At 48.2% G+C, this 19001-nt stretch overlaps 3 protein-coding genes across 12 annotated transcripts in view; all 3 read left to right on the top strand.

Moving 5' to 3' along the window:
* The window catches only part of LOC140578670 (zona pellucida sperm-binding protein 3-like), a 92033-nt gene that overhangs the window by 4627 nt on the left and 68405 nt on the right, over nt 1–19001 (top strand). The gene's annotated exons all lie outside the window — the stretch shown is intronic.
* LOC140578671 (zona pellucida sperm-binding protein 3-like) lies at nt 1502–16255 on the top strand. 6 transcript variants are annotated; one of them, XM_072700397.1, is made up of 10 exons: nt 1502–2207; nt 2250–2270; nt 14033–14590; nt 14660–14778; nt 15044–15147; nt 15224–15401; nt 15471–15588; nt 15673–15764; nt 15833–15906; nt 15983–16255. In XM_072700397.1, the coding sequence occupies exons 1-10, from the start codon at nt 1548–1550 to the stop codon at nt 16075–16077; spliced, it is 2019 nt and encodes a 672-aa protein (XP_072556498.1). In that variant the 5' UTR covers nt 1502–1547; the 3' UTR covers nt 16078–16255. The 6 variants fall into 6 exon arrangements, with proteins under 6 accessions (XP_072556498.1, XP_072556500.1, XP_072556499.1 ...); XM_072700399.1 differs by having other exon boundaries at nt 2250–2396; nt 14243–14590; XM_072700402.1 differs by lacking the exons at nt 1502–2207; nt 2250–2270 and adding exons at nt 8003–8324; nt 8451–8513 and having other exon boundaries at nt 14117–14590.
* Nucleotides 8913–10600, top strand: LOC140578597 (zona pellucida sperm-binding protein 3-like). Its single transcript, XM_072700185.1, has 8 exons — nt 8913–9068; nt 9183–9301; nt 9389–9492; nt 9569–9746; nt 9815–9932; nt 10016–10107; nt 10176–10249; nt 10326–10600. The coding sequence occupies exons 1-8, from the start codon at nt 8913–8915 to the stop codon at nt 10418–10420; spliced, it is 936 nt and encodes a 311-aa protein (XP_072556286.1). The 3' UTR covers nt 10421–10600.

The following is a 19001-nucleotide window of genomic DNA, read 5'->3' as shown; positions in this document are numbered from 1 at the left end:
ATACACTGATGTGGACGTTGTTTACTTCATTAATGTGTTTTACTGTGTTAATGAAATAAGGATACGAGTAGGATTCGGTATTCGGTTTCGGATTCGGCCGAATCTTAAACAGTGGATTCGGTATTCGGCCGAACCCCAAAAATCTGGATTCGGTGCATCCCTAATTACAAATATTATATTTTCTATTGAAAAGTACTCATCTTGCTCATGCAACTCAGTATATCCTAAACTAAACCGATCACACCCATCTATTCTCATTTTCAATGATAAATTACATTGAAAACACCTTGCAATCACTGAGATAGTGGGCAACATGCACACTCAAATATAAACGTAAATGCTTAGACACAAAAAACTCCAATAACTGCCGTTAGCTTAGCAACCGTAACAGCTGCTCGAATACCGGTGTTCTGCCGAAAAAGGCATCCCTGCCGTAGAATGCATGCCCGTCTCTAAATGACCGATTGATCGCTGATCTGAAACGAGTTGAGCTACTATAAGTAAGGCTAGCGTAGTGCTAATCAATAGCCCCAAAAAACCCGTAAAACTCTAACCCTAACCCCCAAAAATCCTCTAAAACCCTAACCCTAATCCCCAAAACACCCCTAAAACCCTAACCCTAACTCCTAAAAAAAACCCTGACCCCTAAAAAACCCTTAAAAGCTCAACTCGTCGGAACACCGGCATGCATTCTAAGGCAAGGATGCCTTTTTCGGCAGGGATCCCTTTTTCTGCATAACATCGGCGCTTCATCCAATTCCATGGTGCTTCACCATAGCGCAACATTCGGAAATGTACGTAGATATTCACTAAATAACCTACGCGAAATTGTATTAGATGTAAGTAAGCAGTTAGACTTTGTTCGCAAGACGACTAACACGCTTTATCATCTATCCAACACTGGACGCCATAACCCTCAGTAAATCATCGCCTCCTACCTTATCGATGCACTGTCTACAGGGAACATTTTCGTTGTGAGGTTTGGTAGTTACGTGTAATCAGTAGCGCCCCTAGAGGAACCTCCTAACATAGCAGGTGGGCTCATACTTCAGAACTCCCTCTAAAGTGACGAGAGACGCTTTTCCTCTCCTTACACTCGAATTAACAATTAACAACGACCCTGCTGACCAGTCAGAATGAAATAGGATTATGGAAAATAATAATAAAGGCGGCGGGGGGTGGGGTTGTAGATATTCCCACTTTACAATATGCACCAAATATAATTGCTGGCCATGTGCAGTCATGTGCCAGGAAGTCGATATTATTTAAAGCCAAAAAAAACACCAGTAAAATCTCATTGTATGTGTGCTGTGGGCAATTACAGCATGAGAGCACCAAACTGATAACTGCTGGAAAAATGTAACTGTTGGTAGAAAAATGTATTTCAGTCGTTAGAGCCCAAGCAGTGTTTGATTAACCCTGCATGGTGAGGATTCCATACTGACGAAGCTGAACAGGCCTGGCAGGTGTAGAGGATTTCAGCAACTATAATATAGTCTGCAAGCAAAGCAGCCAAATCAGTGTGCTTTGCTCCCAGCTCTGAAACAATGGCAGTGCATGAGAGGGTTATAGTGCTGCTTCTTTTATTAGGTTGTAGCTGTAAAGCTCAATTGAAGCCTGGATATCAAGTGAAGATCCCTCAGGTGCCAGCAGGTTATCAGAATGGATTAGGTGCTCCTCAGGTGGTGGCAGCCAGTTATCAGGTTGGCGTAGGTGGTCCCAAGGTGGCTTCGACCGGCTTCCAGGTTGGCGTAGGGGCTCCCCAGGTAGCTTCGACCGGCTTCCAGGTTGGCGTAGGTGCTCCCCAGGTGGCTTCGACCGGCTTCCAGGTTGGCGCAGGTGGTCCCCAGGTGTCGGCGACCGGCTTCCAGGTTGGCGTAGGTGCTCCCCAGGTGGCTTCGACCGGCTATCAGGTTGGCGCAGGTGGTCCCCTGGTGTCGGCGACCGGCTTCCAGGTTGGCGCAGGTGGTCCCAAGGTGTCGGCGACCGGCTTCCAGGTTGGCGTAGGTGCTCCCCAGGTGGCTTCGACCGGCTTCCAGGTTGGCGTAGGTGCTCCCCAGGTGGCTTCGACCGGCTTCCAGGTTGGCGTAGGTGCTCCCCAGGTGGCTTCGACCGGCTATCAGGTTGGCGTAGGCGCTCCCCAGGTGTCGGCCACCGGCTATCAGGTTGGCGTAGGCGGTCCCCAGGTGTCGGCGACCGGCTTCCAGGTTGGCGCAGGCGGTCCCAAGGTGTCGGCGACCGGCTTCCAGGTTGGCGTAGGTGCTCCCCAGGTGGCTTCGACCGGCTTCCAGGTTGGCGTAGGTGCTCCCCAGGTGGCTTCGACCGGCTATCAGGTTGGCGTAGGTGCTCCCCAGGTGTCGGCCACCGGCTATCAGGTTGGCGTAGGCGGTCCCCAGGTGGTTGCGACTGGCTATCTGGGCAAGCAAGTGGCTCCTGCTCTGGTTAAATCTGTGACTGGAATGCAAGTGAACCCTGATGGTGTGAGTGTTGTATGTGGGGAGGATTCCGTTGTGGTGCTTGTGCAACCAATGCTCCTTGGTAATGGTCAGCCAATCAATGCATCAGACATCACCTTTGGTGGCTGTGCACCCATTGGGCAGGATGCTTCTGGCACAGTGAGGTTTCAATCTGCACTGCAGGCCTGTGGAAGTACACTGACGGTATGAGGGCTTCCTTCTGCTGGTTGCTGTGTTGGCTATGCTAGTGCTAATCATGTTCATCTTCTCCAGATGACTGCTGATGCCCTGGTCTACAGCTTTGCATTGGTCTACACACCCAGGGGTATTAATGGCCTCCCCATTGTGAGGACCAATGGTGCTATGGTTGGCATTGAGTGTCACTATTTGAGGTGAGGATGCCCCATAAGCTTTGCTTCCTAGCCATAGGAGCCATTCATTCTAGTGACTCTACCAAATGGTAGTGGTGGCTTAATGGTTAGGGGAAACTCATAACTGATTGCAGGTTTGAGTCCCTGACCAGCAAGGCACTAGTCCCTGGGTGCTGAATTAGCTGCCCCCTGCATGTCATGATGCATATGGGTTAAATGCAGAGGACCATTTCTTTGGTGTCAATGACCACTGATCTCTAAATCATGCTTGCTCCTTAGGAAACAAAATGTGAGCAGCAATGCCCTGGTGCCAACCTGGATCCCCTACTATGCCACAATGGCTGCTGAGGCACAACTGAGCTTCTCACTGAGGCTGATGGATGGTAGGCAAGGGATTCATGCAGCATATCTGGCTTTGCTCTGTGGGCTTGTCCTCAAGTGCATGTGCCCTCTGTACAGATGCATGGCAGAATGAGAGGGCCTCCAATGTGTACTTCCTGGGAAGTGTCCTGAACATCAAAGCCTCTGTCCTTGTGGGCAACAGTCAGCCCCTGCGTGTCTTTGTGGACAGCTGTGTGGCCACCTTGGTCCCTGATGTGTCCTCTGTCCCTAGCTATGCCTTTGTGCAGAACTCTGGGTGAGTAACATTGTATGGTTGTGTATGAGGCCACTTGGGCAATGCTGCTTGACATGCCTGGCCTTCAGGTGCCTGACTGATGCCAAGGTGACAGGATCCCACTCCCAGTTCCTGCCCAGAAAGCAGGATGACAAGCTGCAGCTTCAGCTGGATGCTTTCAGGTTCTCTCAAGATGGCAGGAGCTCAGTGAGTACAGGCACTCATGCAGGATTTCCATGCTTAAATGAACTGGTTGTGATGGCATCTGACAAGCTTTTGTTGTCCTAGATGTTCATTACTTGCAGCCTGAGAGCAACAGTGGCTTCTGTGCCTGTGGATTCCCAACACAAGGCTTGTTCCTTCTCTCTTGCTGCTAACAGGTCAGTGGCTGCAGCATTATGATGCTGGATGAGGTGAGCTGCTAAACAATTGCTATTCCCCATTGCAGGTGGATGTCTGTGGATGGGAATGACCAGGTGTGTGGCTGCTGTGACACCAGCTGTGGACCTGCAGGTGTAGCAGGTATGCTTGGCTCTGCCCAGGAGATGCTCTGGTGGCTTGTGTTGGTGTGACTGAGGCTCCCTCCTTGCCCTTGCAGGTGCTCAAGGCACAGGTGTTCTGGGTCCCATTGCTATCCAAAAGGGTCCTCCCATGGGTAGTCAGCCTGGACAGCTGTATATGCTGAAGGGATAGGTACCTACTGCCCTAATGTACCAAGCTGTGCATGGTACCAGGATGGAAGGAGCCAATTAACTTGCCTGCTGTGATCTGTGCTGCTTCCCTCTGTGGCAGCTGTGCTGGAGACCAAGGGCACTGTCTTGTGACTGAATAAAGCACTAGTAGTATTTGAAATGGTGCAGTTGTCTGCTTTATTTCTTGGCTCCCAAGTACACTTCTGGACTGCCTAGGAATTCCCACTGCTTGCTGCCTGTGGATTTCATGACTGGAAATGGACCCTGTGGGAAAGCCATACCCTTAGGTGGAAGGTGTTGGTGGTTCCTTCACCAAGGAAGCCATTTTAGGGAAGGTTCCCCCTGTATGGGGATCAGGGCCTGGAACCAACAGACAAGGCTAGTCAGAAGTGAATGCTGATTCCCTCAGTCTGTTCTGGGGAGTGGCTGATGGCCTCCCTTCAATGTGGTGATCTCTAGCACCACAGCCTGGTTTGGAATCACCTTTGTAACATGCAAGTGATTCTTCTGAATAGAAGGTTATAGGATTGATTTCAACAATGGTAGGGACTAGGGGTCATACAGTGCTACTGATAAATGAAATGCAGAATACCCATCCAGTATCAGCAACTACTTCACCCTAACAGTAGGTAAGGGTATTAACCTTAGCACTGGTTTCCACCAGTGCTTAATTTTTAAACCATTGCTACAGCTTGGAACAAACCAACTGAGTACCTGCAATTCCTATCTTCACTTGTTACATCAAAGTGAAAGACAGTCTTACACACTGATTTGTGTGTTTTTTTTCAGTGTATGTGCTGTAGTGTTTCCCTTTCAAATGATTCATAAGGGAAATGTGCAATAAAATCCTCTTACAATAAATGATTGGTTTTTCAGAATGTAACCCCATCGTAACCTGGGGACAGGATATATTTCCTAAATATTCATCCATCCATACTCCACCGCTTATCCAAGGTTGGGTCGCAGGGGCAGCAGTCTAAGCAGGGAGACCCAGACTTCCCTCTCCCCGGCCACTTCATCCAGCTCCTCTGGGGGAATCCCGAGGCGTTCCAAAGGCAGCCGAGAGACATAGACTCTCCAGCGTGCCCTGGGTCTCCCCGGGGCCTCCTCCCAGTGGGACACGCCCAGAACTCCTCACCAGGGAGGCGTCCAGGAGGCATCCTAAGCAGATGCCCGAGCCACCTCATCTGGCTCCTCTCGATGCGGAGGAGCAGCGGCTCTACTCTGAGTCCCTCCCGAATGACCGAGCTCCTCACCCTATCTCTAAGGGAGAGCGCAGCCACCCTGCGGAGGAAACTCATTTCGGCCGCTTGTATTCGTGATCTCGTTCTTTCGGTCACTACCCATAGCTCATGACTATAGGTGCGGGTAGGATCCCAATGCTCCCACTCACATTTATTCTACAATCTGTCTTCAATTCACCATTTCCATCAGGATCACAAATTTTCTCTAAAATATTCATATGCATGGGGCAGTGTTTCTGTAAGGGTACGCAAATTCTACCGTCAGGTTTGGTTCTATAGATCGCAATGTTTGCATGGGAAGTTGCATACGCCTTTTTCAGGACCGTTTTGTGCGTACGCAATGGCTAGCCCCTGGTGATTATTGCACGCGCATCATATGATCACGATTATATTGCCACCGCCCTATAGATACCAAGATAATATTATCGTGATTTCTTTTAGCCACGATAAACATGTTATGAAAATCTGATATCGGGACAGCCCTAGCACAGAACAAATTGGCCCAGAAAACCCCTTAGACATGCACAGTACTGCCACATCATGTGGAGGGATATGTCCATACTCATAGCGATGCCCTCAGGCCCTGGGATGTGAAATGTTAGTGACGTGCACAAACCACGGACAATACCTTTGAAAATCTCTGGTTGGCAAAAGACTGCAGAGACATTGCCAGATATAACTTGGTTAATTAGCAGTTTCGTGGCAGCAATCTCGCACTGGCAAAGGTCCTCTAGCTGTTGAAGTTTACACATAGCATGTTTTTTGTAACGTAGTGATTAGACATTACAAAGGATGAATTGGCCTAAAGACTATTGTGTGCCAACAGCCTATTATTCTAACAATACATGAGTATAAAGTAGTTTGGGATTCAATGTGAAAAAGCAAAAGAGTGAAATTTCAAAGTGGGGTGTCCTACTTTTAATCTGACCTGCCCTGTGCGGAAGTGGAATATCATCACTGTCTGATGAAAACTGCGTATGTTCACTTTTTGACGATAGAGACTTTTTATTATAGATGGTATACGCTCATTCTCCGTGTACTGATAGCACATGACATCTAATTGACTAATGAAAACATGTTTTTATTATCTACTTTTTATAACAAACTAGTATTTGTTTGTTATAGTAAACAACTGTGTTTATGATTGTCGTTTTCATGGATTACTTGACTAATTTTAGCAACTTAACGTTGATATCTAGAGAACTAGCTAAGTAGCATCATTGCTAACTGGGAATATAACGTGAGATTAGCCTGTGTCTTATTGACACTGACATACCTGCTTCACTGACAACAGCCCACGTTAAGTCCATTAAAGACATTAAACCGTTCATTGACGGCTGGCTGTATAAAGATACATTTCGATATGTCGTGCAAATGGTGCTCATTTCCTTGTTTTAGGTTTAATCTATAAAGTCGTGTGTTTTGTCACATACCAGAAAAAATGGATTTTGGGGAGACAGGTATTTTAATAGGACAGGGACAATCATGTTATGGACCAGAAGTGCGGCACGTCAGTCCACGCTGGTGCAACTCATTTAAATAAGGATGCAGCGTCTGGAATGTATGGAAATAACACAATATGGGTTTTACTGTTTTGGCTTGTAGAGCATTTACATCGCTGCGGTAGATTCACTCCCGCGACTCACAAAATTAAGAATATAAAACAATATGAAACCGCAGAATAGAGTATACTCTTCTTGCGCATATAACTCAGTATATACCCTAAAATGAACCGATCACAGAGATCTAATCCCATTTTCAAGGATAAATTACATTGTGAACACCTTGCAATCACTATGAGATAGTGGGCAACACGAACAAACACTCAAATATAAACGTAAATGCTCGAATACCGGCCTTTCACCCGCGTCCATGGTGCTTCGCCATAACGCAACATTCGGAAATGTACGTAGATATTCACTAAATGTATTAGATCTAAGTTTAATCACAGCACCCGTTTGTAGCAGTTAGCTTTGTTCGCAAGACGACTAACACGCTTTATCATCTACCCAACACTCGGCGCCATAACCCTCAATAAGTCATCGCTTCATTCATTATCGATGCACTGACTACAGGGAACATTTTCGTTGTGAGGTTTGGTAGAAACGTGTAATCAGTAGCGCCCCTAGAGGAACCTACTAACATAGCAGGTGGGCTCATACTTCAGCACTCCCTCTAAAGTGACGAGAGACGCTTTTCCTCTCCTTACGCTCGAATTAACAATTAACAACGACCCTGCTGACCAGTCAGAATGAAATAGGATTATGGAAAATAATAATAAAGGTGGCGGGGGGTGGGGTTGTAGATATGTCCACATTACAATATGTACCAAATATAATTGTTGGCCATGTGCAGTCATGTGCCAGGAAGTCGATATTATTTAAAGCCAAAAAAAACACCAGTAAAATCTCAGTGTATGTGTGCTGTGGGCAATTACAGCATGAGAGCACCAAACTGATAACTGCTGGGAAAAAAGTAACTGTTGGCAGAAAAATGTATTTCAGTCGTTAGAGCCCAAGCAGTGTTTGATTAACCCTGCATGGTGAGGATTCCATACTGACGAATCAGAACAGGCCTGGCAGGTGTAGAGGATTTCAGCAACTACAATATAGTCTGCAAGCAAAGCAGCCAAATTAGTGTGCTTTGCTCCGAGCTCTGAAACAATGGCAGTGCATCAGAGGGTTATAGTGCTGCTTCTTTTATTAGGTTGTAGCTGTAAAGCTCAACTAAAGCCTGGATTTCAAGTGAAGACCCCTCAGGTGCCAGCAGGTTATCAGAATGGATTAGGGGCTCCCCAGGTGGTGGCAGCCAGTTATCAGGTTGGCGTAGGTGGTCCCAAGGTGGCTTCGACCGGCTATCAGGTTGGCGTAGGTGGTCCCCAGGTGGCTTCGACCGGCTATCAGGTTGGCGTAGGTGGTCCCCAGGTGGCTTCGACCGGCTATCAGGTTGGCGCAGGGGCTCCCCAGGTGGCTTCGACCGGCTTCCAGGTTGGTGCAGGTGGTCCCAAGGTGTCAGTGACCGGCTTCCAGGTTGGTGCAGGTGGTCCCAAGGTGTCAGTGACCGGCTTCCAGGTTGGTGCAGGTGGTCCCAAGGTGTCAGTGACCGGCTATCAGGTTGGTGCAGGTGGTCCCAAGGTGTCAGCGTCCGGCTTCCAGGTTGGCGCAGGTGATCCGAAGGTGTTGGCGACCATCTATCAGGTTGGCGCAGGGGCTCCCCAGGTGGCTTCGACCGGCTATCAGGCTGGCGCAGGTGCTCCCCAGGTGGCTTCGACCGGCTATCAGGTTGGTGTAGGTGGTCCCCAGGTGGCTTCGACCGGCTTCCAGGTTGGCGTAGGGGCTCCCCAGGTGGCTTCGACCGGCTATCAGGTTGGCGTAGGTGGTCCCAAGGTGGCTTCGACCGGCTTCCAGGTTGGCCTAGGTGGTCCCAAGGTGGCGGCGACTGGCTATCAGGTTGGTGTAGGGGCTCCCCAGGTGGCGGCGACTGGCTATCTGGGCAAGCAAGTGGCTCCTGCTCTGGTTAAATCTGTGACTGGAATGCAAGTGAACCCTGATAGTGTGAGGGTTGTGTGTGGGGAGGATTCAGTTATAGTGGATGTGCAACAAGACCTTCTAGCTATTGGCCAGCTGATCAATGCATCAGACATCACCTTTGGTGGCTGTGCACCCACTGGGCAGGATGCTTCTGGCACAGTGAGGTTTCAATCTGCACTACAGGCCTGTGGAAGTACACTAATGGTATGAGGGCTTCCTTCTGCCGGTTGCAATGTTGGCTATGCTAGTGCTAATCATGTTCATCTTCTCCAGATGACCTCTGATGCCCTGGTCTACAGCTTTGCATTGATCTACACACCCAGCGGTATTAATGGCAGCCCCATTGTGAGGACCAATGGTGCTGTGGTTGGCATTGAGTGTCACTATTTGAGGTGAGGATGCCCCATAAGCTTTGGTGCTCCTTAGCCATAGGAGCCATTCATTCTAGTGACTGACCCCTAAGGATGCCTGTTCCTTAGGAAACAGAATGTGAGCAGCAATGCCCTGGTGCCAACCTGGATCCCCTACTATGCCACAATGGCAGCAGAAGCACAGCTGAATTTCTCATTAAGGCTGATGGATGGTAGGTGAGGGATTCATGCAGCATTTTTGGCTTTGCTCTGTGGGCTTGTCCTCAAGTGCATGTGCCCTTTGTACAGATGCATGGCAGAATGAGAGGGCCTCCAATGTGTACTTCCTGGGAAATGTCCTGAACATTGAAGCCTCTGTCCTTGTGGGCAACAGTCAGCCCCTGCGTGTCTTTGTGGACAGCTGTGTGGCCACCTTGGTCCCTGATGTGTCCTCTGTCCCTAGCTATGCCTTTGTGCAGAACTCTGGGTGAGTAACATTGTATGGTTGTGTATGAGGCCACTTGGGCAATGCTGCTTGACATGCCTGGCCTTCAGGTGCCTGACTGATGCCAAGGTGACAGGATCCCACTCCCAGTTCCTGCCCAGAAAGCAGGATGACAAGCTGCAGCTTCAGCTGGATGCTTTCAGGTTCTCTCAAGATGGCAGGAGCTCAGTGAGTACAGGCACATGTGCTGGATTTCTGTACTTAAGTGAACTGGTTGTGATGGCATCTGACAAGCTTTTGTTGTCCCCTAGATGTTCATTACTTGCAGCCTGAGAGCAACAGTGGCTTCTGTGCCTGTGGATTCCCAACACAAGGCTTGTTCCTTCTCTCTTGCTGCTAACAGGTCAGTGGCTGCAGCATTATGATGCTGGATGAGTTGAGCTGCTAAACAATTGCTATTCCCCATTGCAGGTGGATGTCTGTGGATGGGAATGACCAGGTGTGTGGCTGCTGTGACACCAGCTGTGGACCTGCAGGTGTAGCAGGTATGCTTGGCTCTGCCCAGAAGATGCTCTGGTGGCTTGTGTTGGTGTGACTGAGGCACCCTTCTTGCCCCTGCAGGTGCTCAAGGCACAGGTGTTCTGGGCCCCATTACTGTCCAACAGGGTCCTCCCATGGGTAGTCAGCCTGGACAGCTGTATATGCTGAAGGGATAGGTACCTACTGCCCTAATGTACCAAGCTGTGCATGGTACCAGGATGGAAGGAGCCACTTGGCTTGCTTGGCATATTCTGCACTGCTTATGTTCCCCCCCCCCCATGGGGTAGCTGCTGTTGGACTGTGCTGGGAACAAATGGCACCACCTTGACTGAATAAAGCAGTAATAGTATTTGAAATGGTGCAGTTTTCTTTGCTCCAAGAACACATCTTACTGCTTATGGATTAAGACTAGAATGGGTCCCTAGATGAAAGGGTTTGGTGGGGTTGTACACAATGGCGTTTCCTTCACTAACAACCTTTTCAGTGAAGGTGTCCAATACCTGGAGTTCAGTACCAGGTCCGAACAGTTGATAAGGCTAGTCTTTAAACCAAAGGTGAATGGCAGCATGGGAAAACAAATACTGATTCCCACCACAAAAATCCTGTTTTGTGGATTAACTACAAAAGCAGCCACCTCCTTTCAGTGTGGTGGTGACCAAGTGCTATAGGCTGGTGTCACCTTAACTTGCTACATTAGGTGGTCATACTGGATTGAGATTCTTGATCATCCTGGGGCTTGAAGGGTGTAGGCTTGGTAGCCTTGGTGTGAACCAAATTGATTGGTACTCCCCCATTATTGGAAGGGAGATGGCCATACAAAAACAATGCCCTTGTTAGTGACCAGCCTCAATTTTAGCTCCATCCCACTTTTAATGATACAGTGCCAAATTCTGAACCCAGCTTTTCTGCAGTGCTGTCCTGGAGCCATTTCTTTATGGCTGAAACATGTGGCACCAGTGCCAGATTTGGGAAGGGGGGGGGGAGTCTGGGACCAGCCCACATTAGTGGAAATGAGGCAGTTGTGAAGGACTCCTGATGCATTGCCACATGTAGTTAGCAGTGTAGTGACAACACTTGCGACTGCCAGCTGTTTATGCATCGCATGGCTTTTGAGTAACTCATAGGTGCCTTTGACTTCCCTGTTCAGTGACGTTCATGTCTCTGGTGACTCTTCCTATGGAGTCAGTAGACCAATTGGGAGAACATGGGGGGGGGGGTCATGAGGTCCCTGGTGTGTGGCTCCCGCTATCTTTGCAAGAGGACGAAGGTCCAAGTCTTTAGAGTCCTGGTGCTCCCTGTCTTGTATATCTGTGAGACATGGACACTATCCAGTGAGCTGAGATGAAGACTGGAGCCCTTCGGTACTGTGTCTCTTTGGAGAATCCTTGGATACCGCTGGTTTGACTTTGCTAGAGCCGTCCTGAATGAGGCACATTACCTGCATTCTGAGGTACAGTAGCAGCAGTTACGACACTATGGCCATGTGGCACGTTTCCCTGAGGGTGATTCAACTCTCAGAATCCTCATTGCTGAGGACCCGAGTGGCTGGACCAGACTGAGTGGACACCCCGCATGACACCTGGCTGCGGCAGAAGGACGGCCATTTCTGGAGTGGGGGCCTGGACCGTGTGTCTGCCTGGGGGGGTTGCCAGCCAGGATCCCAAGGAGTTTAGCCAAGTGGTGGGTGTGGCAACCCACTGCATCAGCGCATGCTCGCCAACCTGACCTGGCCTGACCTGTTCCAAATTTGTAGCTGATAATGCAACTCCTGTCAAGTTGATATATAAGCGATGTTGAGTTTCATAGGTGTATGCTGACAAAGTTATGAGACTTCAAGTGATATAAAAAGTTATGATGGACTCTATACTTTCAGTGTGTCAGAGTGACAAAAGTGAATTTTCCATGTAAAACCAGCTGTAAAACAGAAGGTGAATATTTCTTAAAGGAGCGTTACACATGGCGACAATGAACAGCAGCATAGCCTCACACCTCCAGAGACTGGTGGTTTGAATGCATGAATGAATGAATGTTGCATTTATATAGCATTATTCAAGACACCCAAAGCACTTTACAGAAGCAATGGGGAGCCACTTCAACCCCCACCACTGTGTAGCCCCCACCTGGATGATGAGATGACAGCCATTCTGTACCAGTACACTGACCACACAGTAGCTCAGGTGGTGAAGGAGCAGGAGAGAATTCACCAATTAGATATAGGGGATTGATGAGGAGGCCAGATCTGATAAGGCCACATTGGCCAATTTTAGCCAGAACATCTGGGTGCCACCCCTACTCTTTCAAAGGATGCCCAGGGACCTTTTATGACCTGAGAGAGGGTCAGAACCTCTGCAGCAGTTTCACAGCACAGTGTCCTTGCCACTGCTTTGGGATCCACACAGACCACAGGATGGGCTAACTTGGTGGTCGCACCAATGCCTCTTCCAGCAGGAACCCAGCTTTCCTAGCTGGTCTCCTCTCCAAGTACTGGCCAGAACCAAACCTGCTTAGCTTCATGTGGATTACCTAGTCTGACCTGCAGGTGGCATGGCTGCTGACCATCTTGTACTGTATCTTGTCCCTCGTTCTGTGTGTGCACAGCTTACATGTTCTTCCTGTGTCAGTGGTAGCTTTGTATCTTGTCTCTGGTTATGTGTCTGTGGTGGGTTTGCTCCAGAGTCTCATGTTTACTTACATGGACAAGATCATGAAGAATCGGTGATGATAAATTATTGAAGTTTGAGTGTACACTGAACAAATTTATAGGCTATGCATTTATAAGCCCATGCAGACAATAGATGAACAAAGACACTGACCATGCAGTCACTTTCCATGTCATCACCACACAGAGCAAACGGATGATTTAAATATTTTTTGCGTATTAAACAGTTTGCTGTTGGCTTTGTAAATACACATTTCTATTTGTGATGCTAAGGGTGTCTCATTACATTGTTTCAGGTTCGAAGTTGTGCAAAGTTGATTCTGAGAAGATGTGTTTTTTCACGCTACTGAAAAAATAGATTTGGGGAGATAGATATAGATATCGGACAGTGACAGTAACATGTCAGGAGGTTAAAATCATTTAAGCCAAAAAACACCACTAAAATGTCTCTGTATGTGTGCTCTGGGGAATTACAGCATGAGAGAAACAAACTGATGACTGCTGGTAAAAAAGTAACTGTTGGTAGAGAGATGAGTTTCAATCGTTAGAGCTCAAGCAGTGTTTGATTAACGCTGCATGGTGAGGATTCCAACCTGACGAATCAGAACAGGCCTGGCAGGTGTAGAGGATTTCAGCAACTACAATATAGTCTGCAAGCAAAGCAGCCAAGTCAGTGTGCTTTGCTCCCAGCTCTGAAACAATGGCAGTGCATGAGAGGTTTATAGTGCTGCTTCTTTTATTAGGTTGTAGCAGTAAAGCTCAACTGAAGCCTGGCTTTCAAGTGAAGATCCCTCAGGTGCCGGCAGGTTATCAGAATGGATTAGGTGCTCCTCAGGTGGTGGCAGCCAGTTATCAGGTTGGCGTAGGTGGTCCCAAGGTGGCGGCGACTGGCTATCAGGTTGGCGTAGGTGGTCCCCAGGTGGCTTTGAACGGCTTCCAGGTTGGCGTAGGGGCTCCCCAGGTAGCTTCGACCAGCTATCAGGTTGGCGTAGGTGGTCCCCAGGTGGCTTTGAACGGCTTCCAGGTTGGCGTAGGGGCTCCCCAGGTAGCTTCGACCAGCTATCAGGTTGGCGTAGGCGCTCCCCAGGTGGCTTCGTCCGGCTATCAGGTTGGTGCAGGGGCTCCCCAGGTGGCGGCGACCGGCTATCAGGTTGGTGTAGGTGGTCCCAAGGTGGCTTCGACCGGCTATCAGGTTGGCGCAGGTGGTCCCAAGGTGGCTTTGACCGGCTATCAGGTTGGCGTAGGTGCTCCCCAGGTGGCTTTGACCGGCTATCAGGTTGGCGCAGGTGGTCCCAAGGTGTCAGCGACCGGCTTCCAGGTTGGCGCAGGTGGTCCCAAGGTGTCGGCGACCGGCTTCCAGGTTGGCGCAGGTGCTCCCCAGGTGGCTTCGACCGGCTTCCAGGTTGGCGCAGGTGGTCCTAAGGTGTCGGCAACTGGCTATCTGGGCAAGCAAGTGGCTCCTGCTCTGGTTAAATCTGTGACTGGAATGCAAGTGAGCCCTGATAGTGTGAGTGTTGTATGTGGGGAGGATTCCGTTGTGGTGCTTGTGCAACCAATCCTCCTTGGTAATGGTCAGCCCATCAATGCATCAGACATCACCTTCGGTGGCTGTGCACCCATTGGGCAGGATGCTTCTGGCACAGTGAGGTTTCAATCTGCACTGCAGGCCTGTGGAAGTACACTGATGGTATGAGGGCTTCCTTCTGCCGGTTGCTGTGTTGGCTATGCTAGTGCTAATCATGTCCATCTTCTCCAGATGACTGCTGATGCCCTGGTCTACAGCTTTGCATTGGTCTACACACCCAGGGGTATTAATGGCCTCCCCATTGTGAGGACCAATGCTGCTATGGTTGGTATTGAGTGTCACTATTTGAGGTGAGGATGCCCCATATGCTTTGGTGCTTCCTAGCCATAGGAGCCATTCATTCTAGTGACTGTACCAAATGGCTAGTGGTGGCTTAATGGTTGGGGAAAATCACTTGTAACTGATTGCAGGTTTGAGTCCCTGACCAGCAAGGCACTACTCCCTGGGTGCTGAACTAGCTGCCCCCTGCATGTCATGATACATATGGGTTAAATGCAGAGGACCATTTCTTTGGTGTCAATGACCACTGATCTCTAAATCATGCTTGCTCCTTAGGAAACAAAATGTGAGCAGCAATGCCCTGGTGCCAACCTGGATCCCCTACTATGCCACAATGGCTGCTGAGGCACAACTCAGCTTCTCACTGAGGCTGATGGATGGTAGGCGAGGGATTCATGCAGCATATCTGGCTTTGCTCTGTGGGCTTGTCCTGAAGTGCATGTGCCCTCTGTACAGATGCATGGCAGAATGAGAGGGCCTCCAATGTGTACTTCCTGGGAAATGTCCTGAACATTGAAGTCTCTGTCCTTGTGGGCAACAGTCAGCCCCTGCGTGTCTTTGTGGACAGCTGTGTGGCCACCTTGGTCCCTGATGTGTCCTCTGTCCCTAGCTATGCCTTTGTGCAGAACTCTGGGTGAGTAACATTGTATGGTTGTGTATGAGGCCACTTGGGCAAATGCTGCTTGACATGCCTGGCCTTCAGGTGCCTGACTGATGCCAAGGTGACAGGATCCCGCTCCCAGTTCCTGCCCAGAAAGCAGGATGACAAGCTGCAGCTTCAGCTGGATGCTTTCAGGTTCTCTCAAGATGGCAGGAGCTCAGTGAGTACAGGCACTCATGCAGGATTTCTGTGCTCAAATGAACTGGTTGTGATGGCATCTGACATGCTTTTGTTGTCCCCCTAGATGTTCATTACTTGCAGCCTGAGAGCAACAGTGGCTTCTGTGCCTGTGGATTCCCAACACAAGGCTTGTTCCTTCTCTCTTGCTGCTAACAGGTCAGTGGCTGTAGCATTATGATGCTGGATGAGTTGAGCTGCTAAACAATTGCTATTCCCCATTGCAGGTGGATGTCTGTGGATGGGAATGACCAGGTGTGTGGCTGCTGTGACACCAGCTGTGGACCTGCAGGTGTAGCAGGTATGCTTGGCTCTGCCCAGAAGATGCTCTGGTGGCTTGTGTTGGTGTGACTGAGGCACCCTTCTTGCCCCTGCAGGTGCTCAAGGCACAGGTGTTCTGGGTCCCATTGCTATCCAACAGGGTCCTCCCATGGGTAGTCAGCCTGGACAGCTGTATATGCTGAAGGGATAGGTACCTACTGCCCTAATGTACCAAGCTGTGCATGGTACCAGGATGGAAGGAGCCACCTAACTCGCCTGGCATATTCTGCAGTGCTTGTTATGTTGTTTCCCCCATGTGGTTGCTGTTGGACTATGCTGGGAACAAATGGCACAACCTTGACTGAATAAAGCAGCAATAGTGTTTGAAATGGTGTAGTTGTCTACCTTTCTTTGCTTCAAGAACACTACATGATTGTATTGTTACACTCCATCCATATCCCACTGCTTGCTGCCTATGGATTAAGACTAGAATGGGTCCCTAGATGGAAAGTCTTGGTGGTACCAGTACCAGGTGAACAGCTGATGTAGCTGGTTTCTGTACTGAAGGTGAATGGCAGCATTGGAAGGGTGAAGACTTGGCTTCAAATTTGGTAGGAACCAAATTGGTTGGTGCTCCCACAGTATGTGTAGGGACATGGCCATACACACACCATGTCCTTGACAGTGATCTATCAATTTCAGGTTTGTCATTTCCTCTACCACAGCTGGTGCTAGGCTAGTTTTCACTTGGTGCCTTTTGAGAACCAGCCTGATTTAACTGGTTTCAAAAAAATGTTGGGGAGGAGTGAGGGTTTTATGTTAAAATCAAATGGGTTTTCAGAGTATGACTTGTTGCACCCGTGTCTTGCCTGTATCATTTGTCTTTAAAGGCTCCCTGTCTGAGTTTACTCATTCTTGCTCATTTTACTGCTGTCCTGTTAACAATCACAGTAATGCTAAAAATTGAACCTTAGTCCACCTTGTGACCTTCAGGACTCAAATGGCATATTTGATTTATTCAAACTGTGACATACTTTACTAAATCTGGCCAGCGGATCGATCTTTTTTTAAACAGAATTTAAAAAAAAAAAAATGTAATCTTATTCCAGTAATAAGCTGGCAAGTTCTACTGCCAGCACCAATGTTGGACTATGTCAGTTATAGACTGAATTTTCCACATGCGTTTGGTTTGGACATTAGGGTGCCAAGTTCTGAGCCCAGGTTTTCTGCAGTGCCATGCTGGAGCCATTTTCTCTGGCACAGGGCCATTTCCTTGTAGCAGAATCATGTGGAACCAGTGCTGGATTGGGAAAAAGTCTGGCACCGGCCCACATTGGTGGAAAAGAGGCAGTTGTGAAGGACTCCTGATGCATTGCCAGATGTGATTATCAGTGTAGTGCCAACACTTCCAACAATCTGGCAGCTGTTCATTCGTCGCATGGCTTTTGGGTAACTCAAAGGTGCTCTTCATAAGCTTATGTGACACCATCATAAACCTTTCAGGACAGTGGCATAACTTGACAAAAGCATTTATGAAAGTTAGTTCTGTGGTATCTGGGGTGAACTTTTCCAGGCTGGTGGTAAAGCAGTCCTCCTGGTATTGCAGGCAATCTTTGCTTCAACTTGGGAGTCAGGCATCATCCCAACCGACTGGAAAATGAGACTTGTAGTCCCTATCTAAAGAGGGAAGGGTGATCACCTGGGCGCAGTTGTTCAAAAGTAATCCAATGGGATTTCAGATAACGGATTGGATAGAATCCTTAAAACAGGTTGTTCAAAGGGAAAAGAGGGATTCTGAAATCAGATCAGTGGCCTGTACTACGAAGCGGGGTTACTGGCTTATCGGGGTAACTTGTCGGATTTAAGGTACCACAGTTTAAATGGACTTCATATCCGTTCACTTACATTTTGCCCAGACTACCTTAAATCCAACAAGTTACCCCGATAAGCTAGTAACCCCGCTTCTTAGTACAGGCCACAGATCACCTTATCCAATCTCGGTTTTAATCTGGATCAAACCTTCACTTTGTGTTGTTCAAAAGTTTGTGTTTGAATTGGGATACATTAGATCCAAAAAATCAGAATAATCCTTATCCCAACACAAGGGTGGATTCAAGGGTGGATTTCTGGCACAAGGTTAAATAAAATTTGAAAACTGATCACAAAAGCAATGTTTGCTGATGATATATACATTTATTTATGTTTTGTACAACTGTTGAACTAGGACACTGGCAGTGAAAATAAAGTAGGAGATAAGACATGAAGCCTTTCGGTATAGTCAAGGGAAAAAAAATCCCCATGAGATATCTGTACTCAAACAAAATCTCAAAGCTCAAAACAAAAAGCTCTACTGTCCATTGTATTTTAATGAAAATGACAATAATTACTATTATTCAATTCACCAGTCAGAAGTAATATCTTACAATTGCATCCCTGACGACATGTCCATTCTGTCCCTCATTTTGAGAGAACATTGGAGGTTGCTCTGGTTTATTGTGGTGTTTTCTGTTTGTTCAAATGAAAACACATAATGGCTATTTGTGGCCAACTAAAGAAACTCAAATGAAACACTAGGGAGCAAAATACAAAAACAGAAGAGGTGGGATTCAAACACAGGACAGAAGGGCACACAGACAACCACATGCTCAACACATTGAGCCACATGACCAGACAGGTAACAGAGGAGAACAAAGACTAACATAAAGAACGGGATGACCAGCGACTCCTGCTGGTCAAACGGGGAAAGGACATGGTAGGACCACAGCAGGGGCTGACCCTGACATTACATGTGCTTTTATTCAGCACAAACTCAGCACCAATAATCTGAGACCACTTAGAATGTTATTATTCTATTTTTTGTTAATGCACTAGTAAACCGGATTTGGTAATCCTGAAAATAATGTTTTTGAACAACAGTGATCCAATCCAGTGTTGCTTTGAAAAACTGACATAAAAGTAAAATGGATTACCAAATCCTGGATAGCAAAACAAGGGATTTCAAAATCCGGATCACTTTGATCTGGATTAAATTGTTTGAACAACTGGGCCCTGGATTGCGGCAACTACAGGGGGATAACACTGCTCTCAGTGCCGGCTAAGGTCCTTGCTATGGTCGTCCTTAGGAGCCGTGATCAC

Source organism: Paramormyrops kingsleyae, chromosome 16, assembly GCF_048594095.1.
Source record: "Paramormyrops kingsleyae isolate MSU_618 chromosome 16, PKINGS_0.4, whole genome shotgun sequence".
NCBI classification, from domain to species: domain Eukaryota; kingdom Metazoa; phylum Chordata; class Actinopteri; order Osteoglossiformes; family Mormyridae; genus Paramormyrops; species Paramormyrops kingsleyae.
Note: the sequence above shows the minus strand (reverse complement) of the source record. Positions and strands in the feature narration are given on the sequence as shown.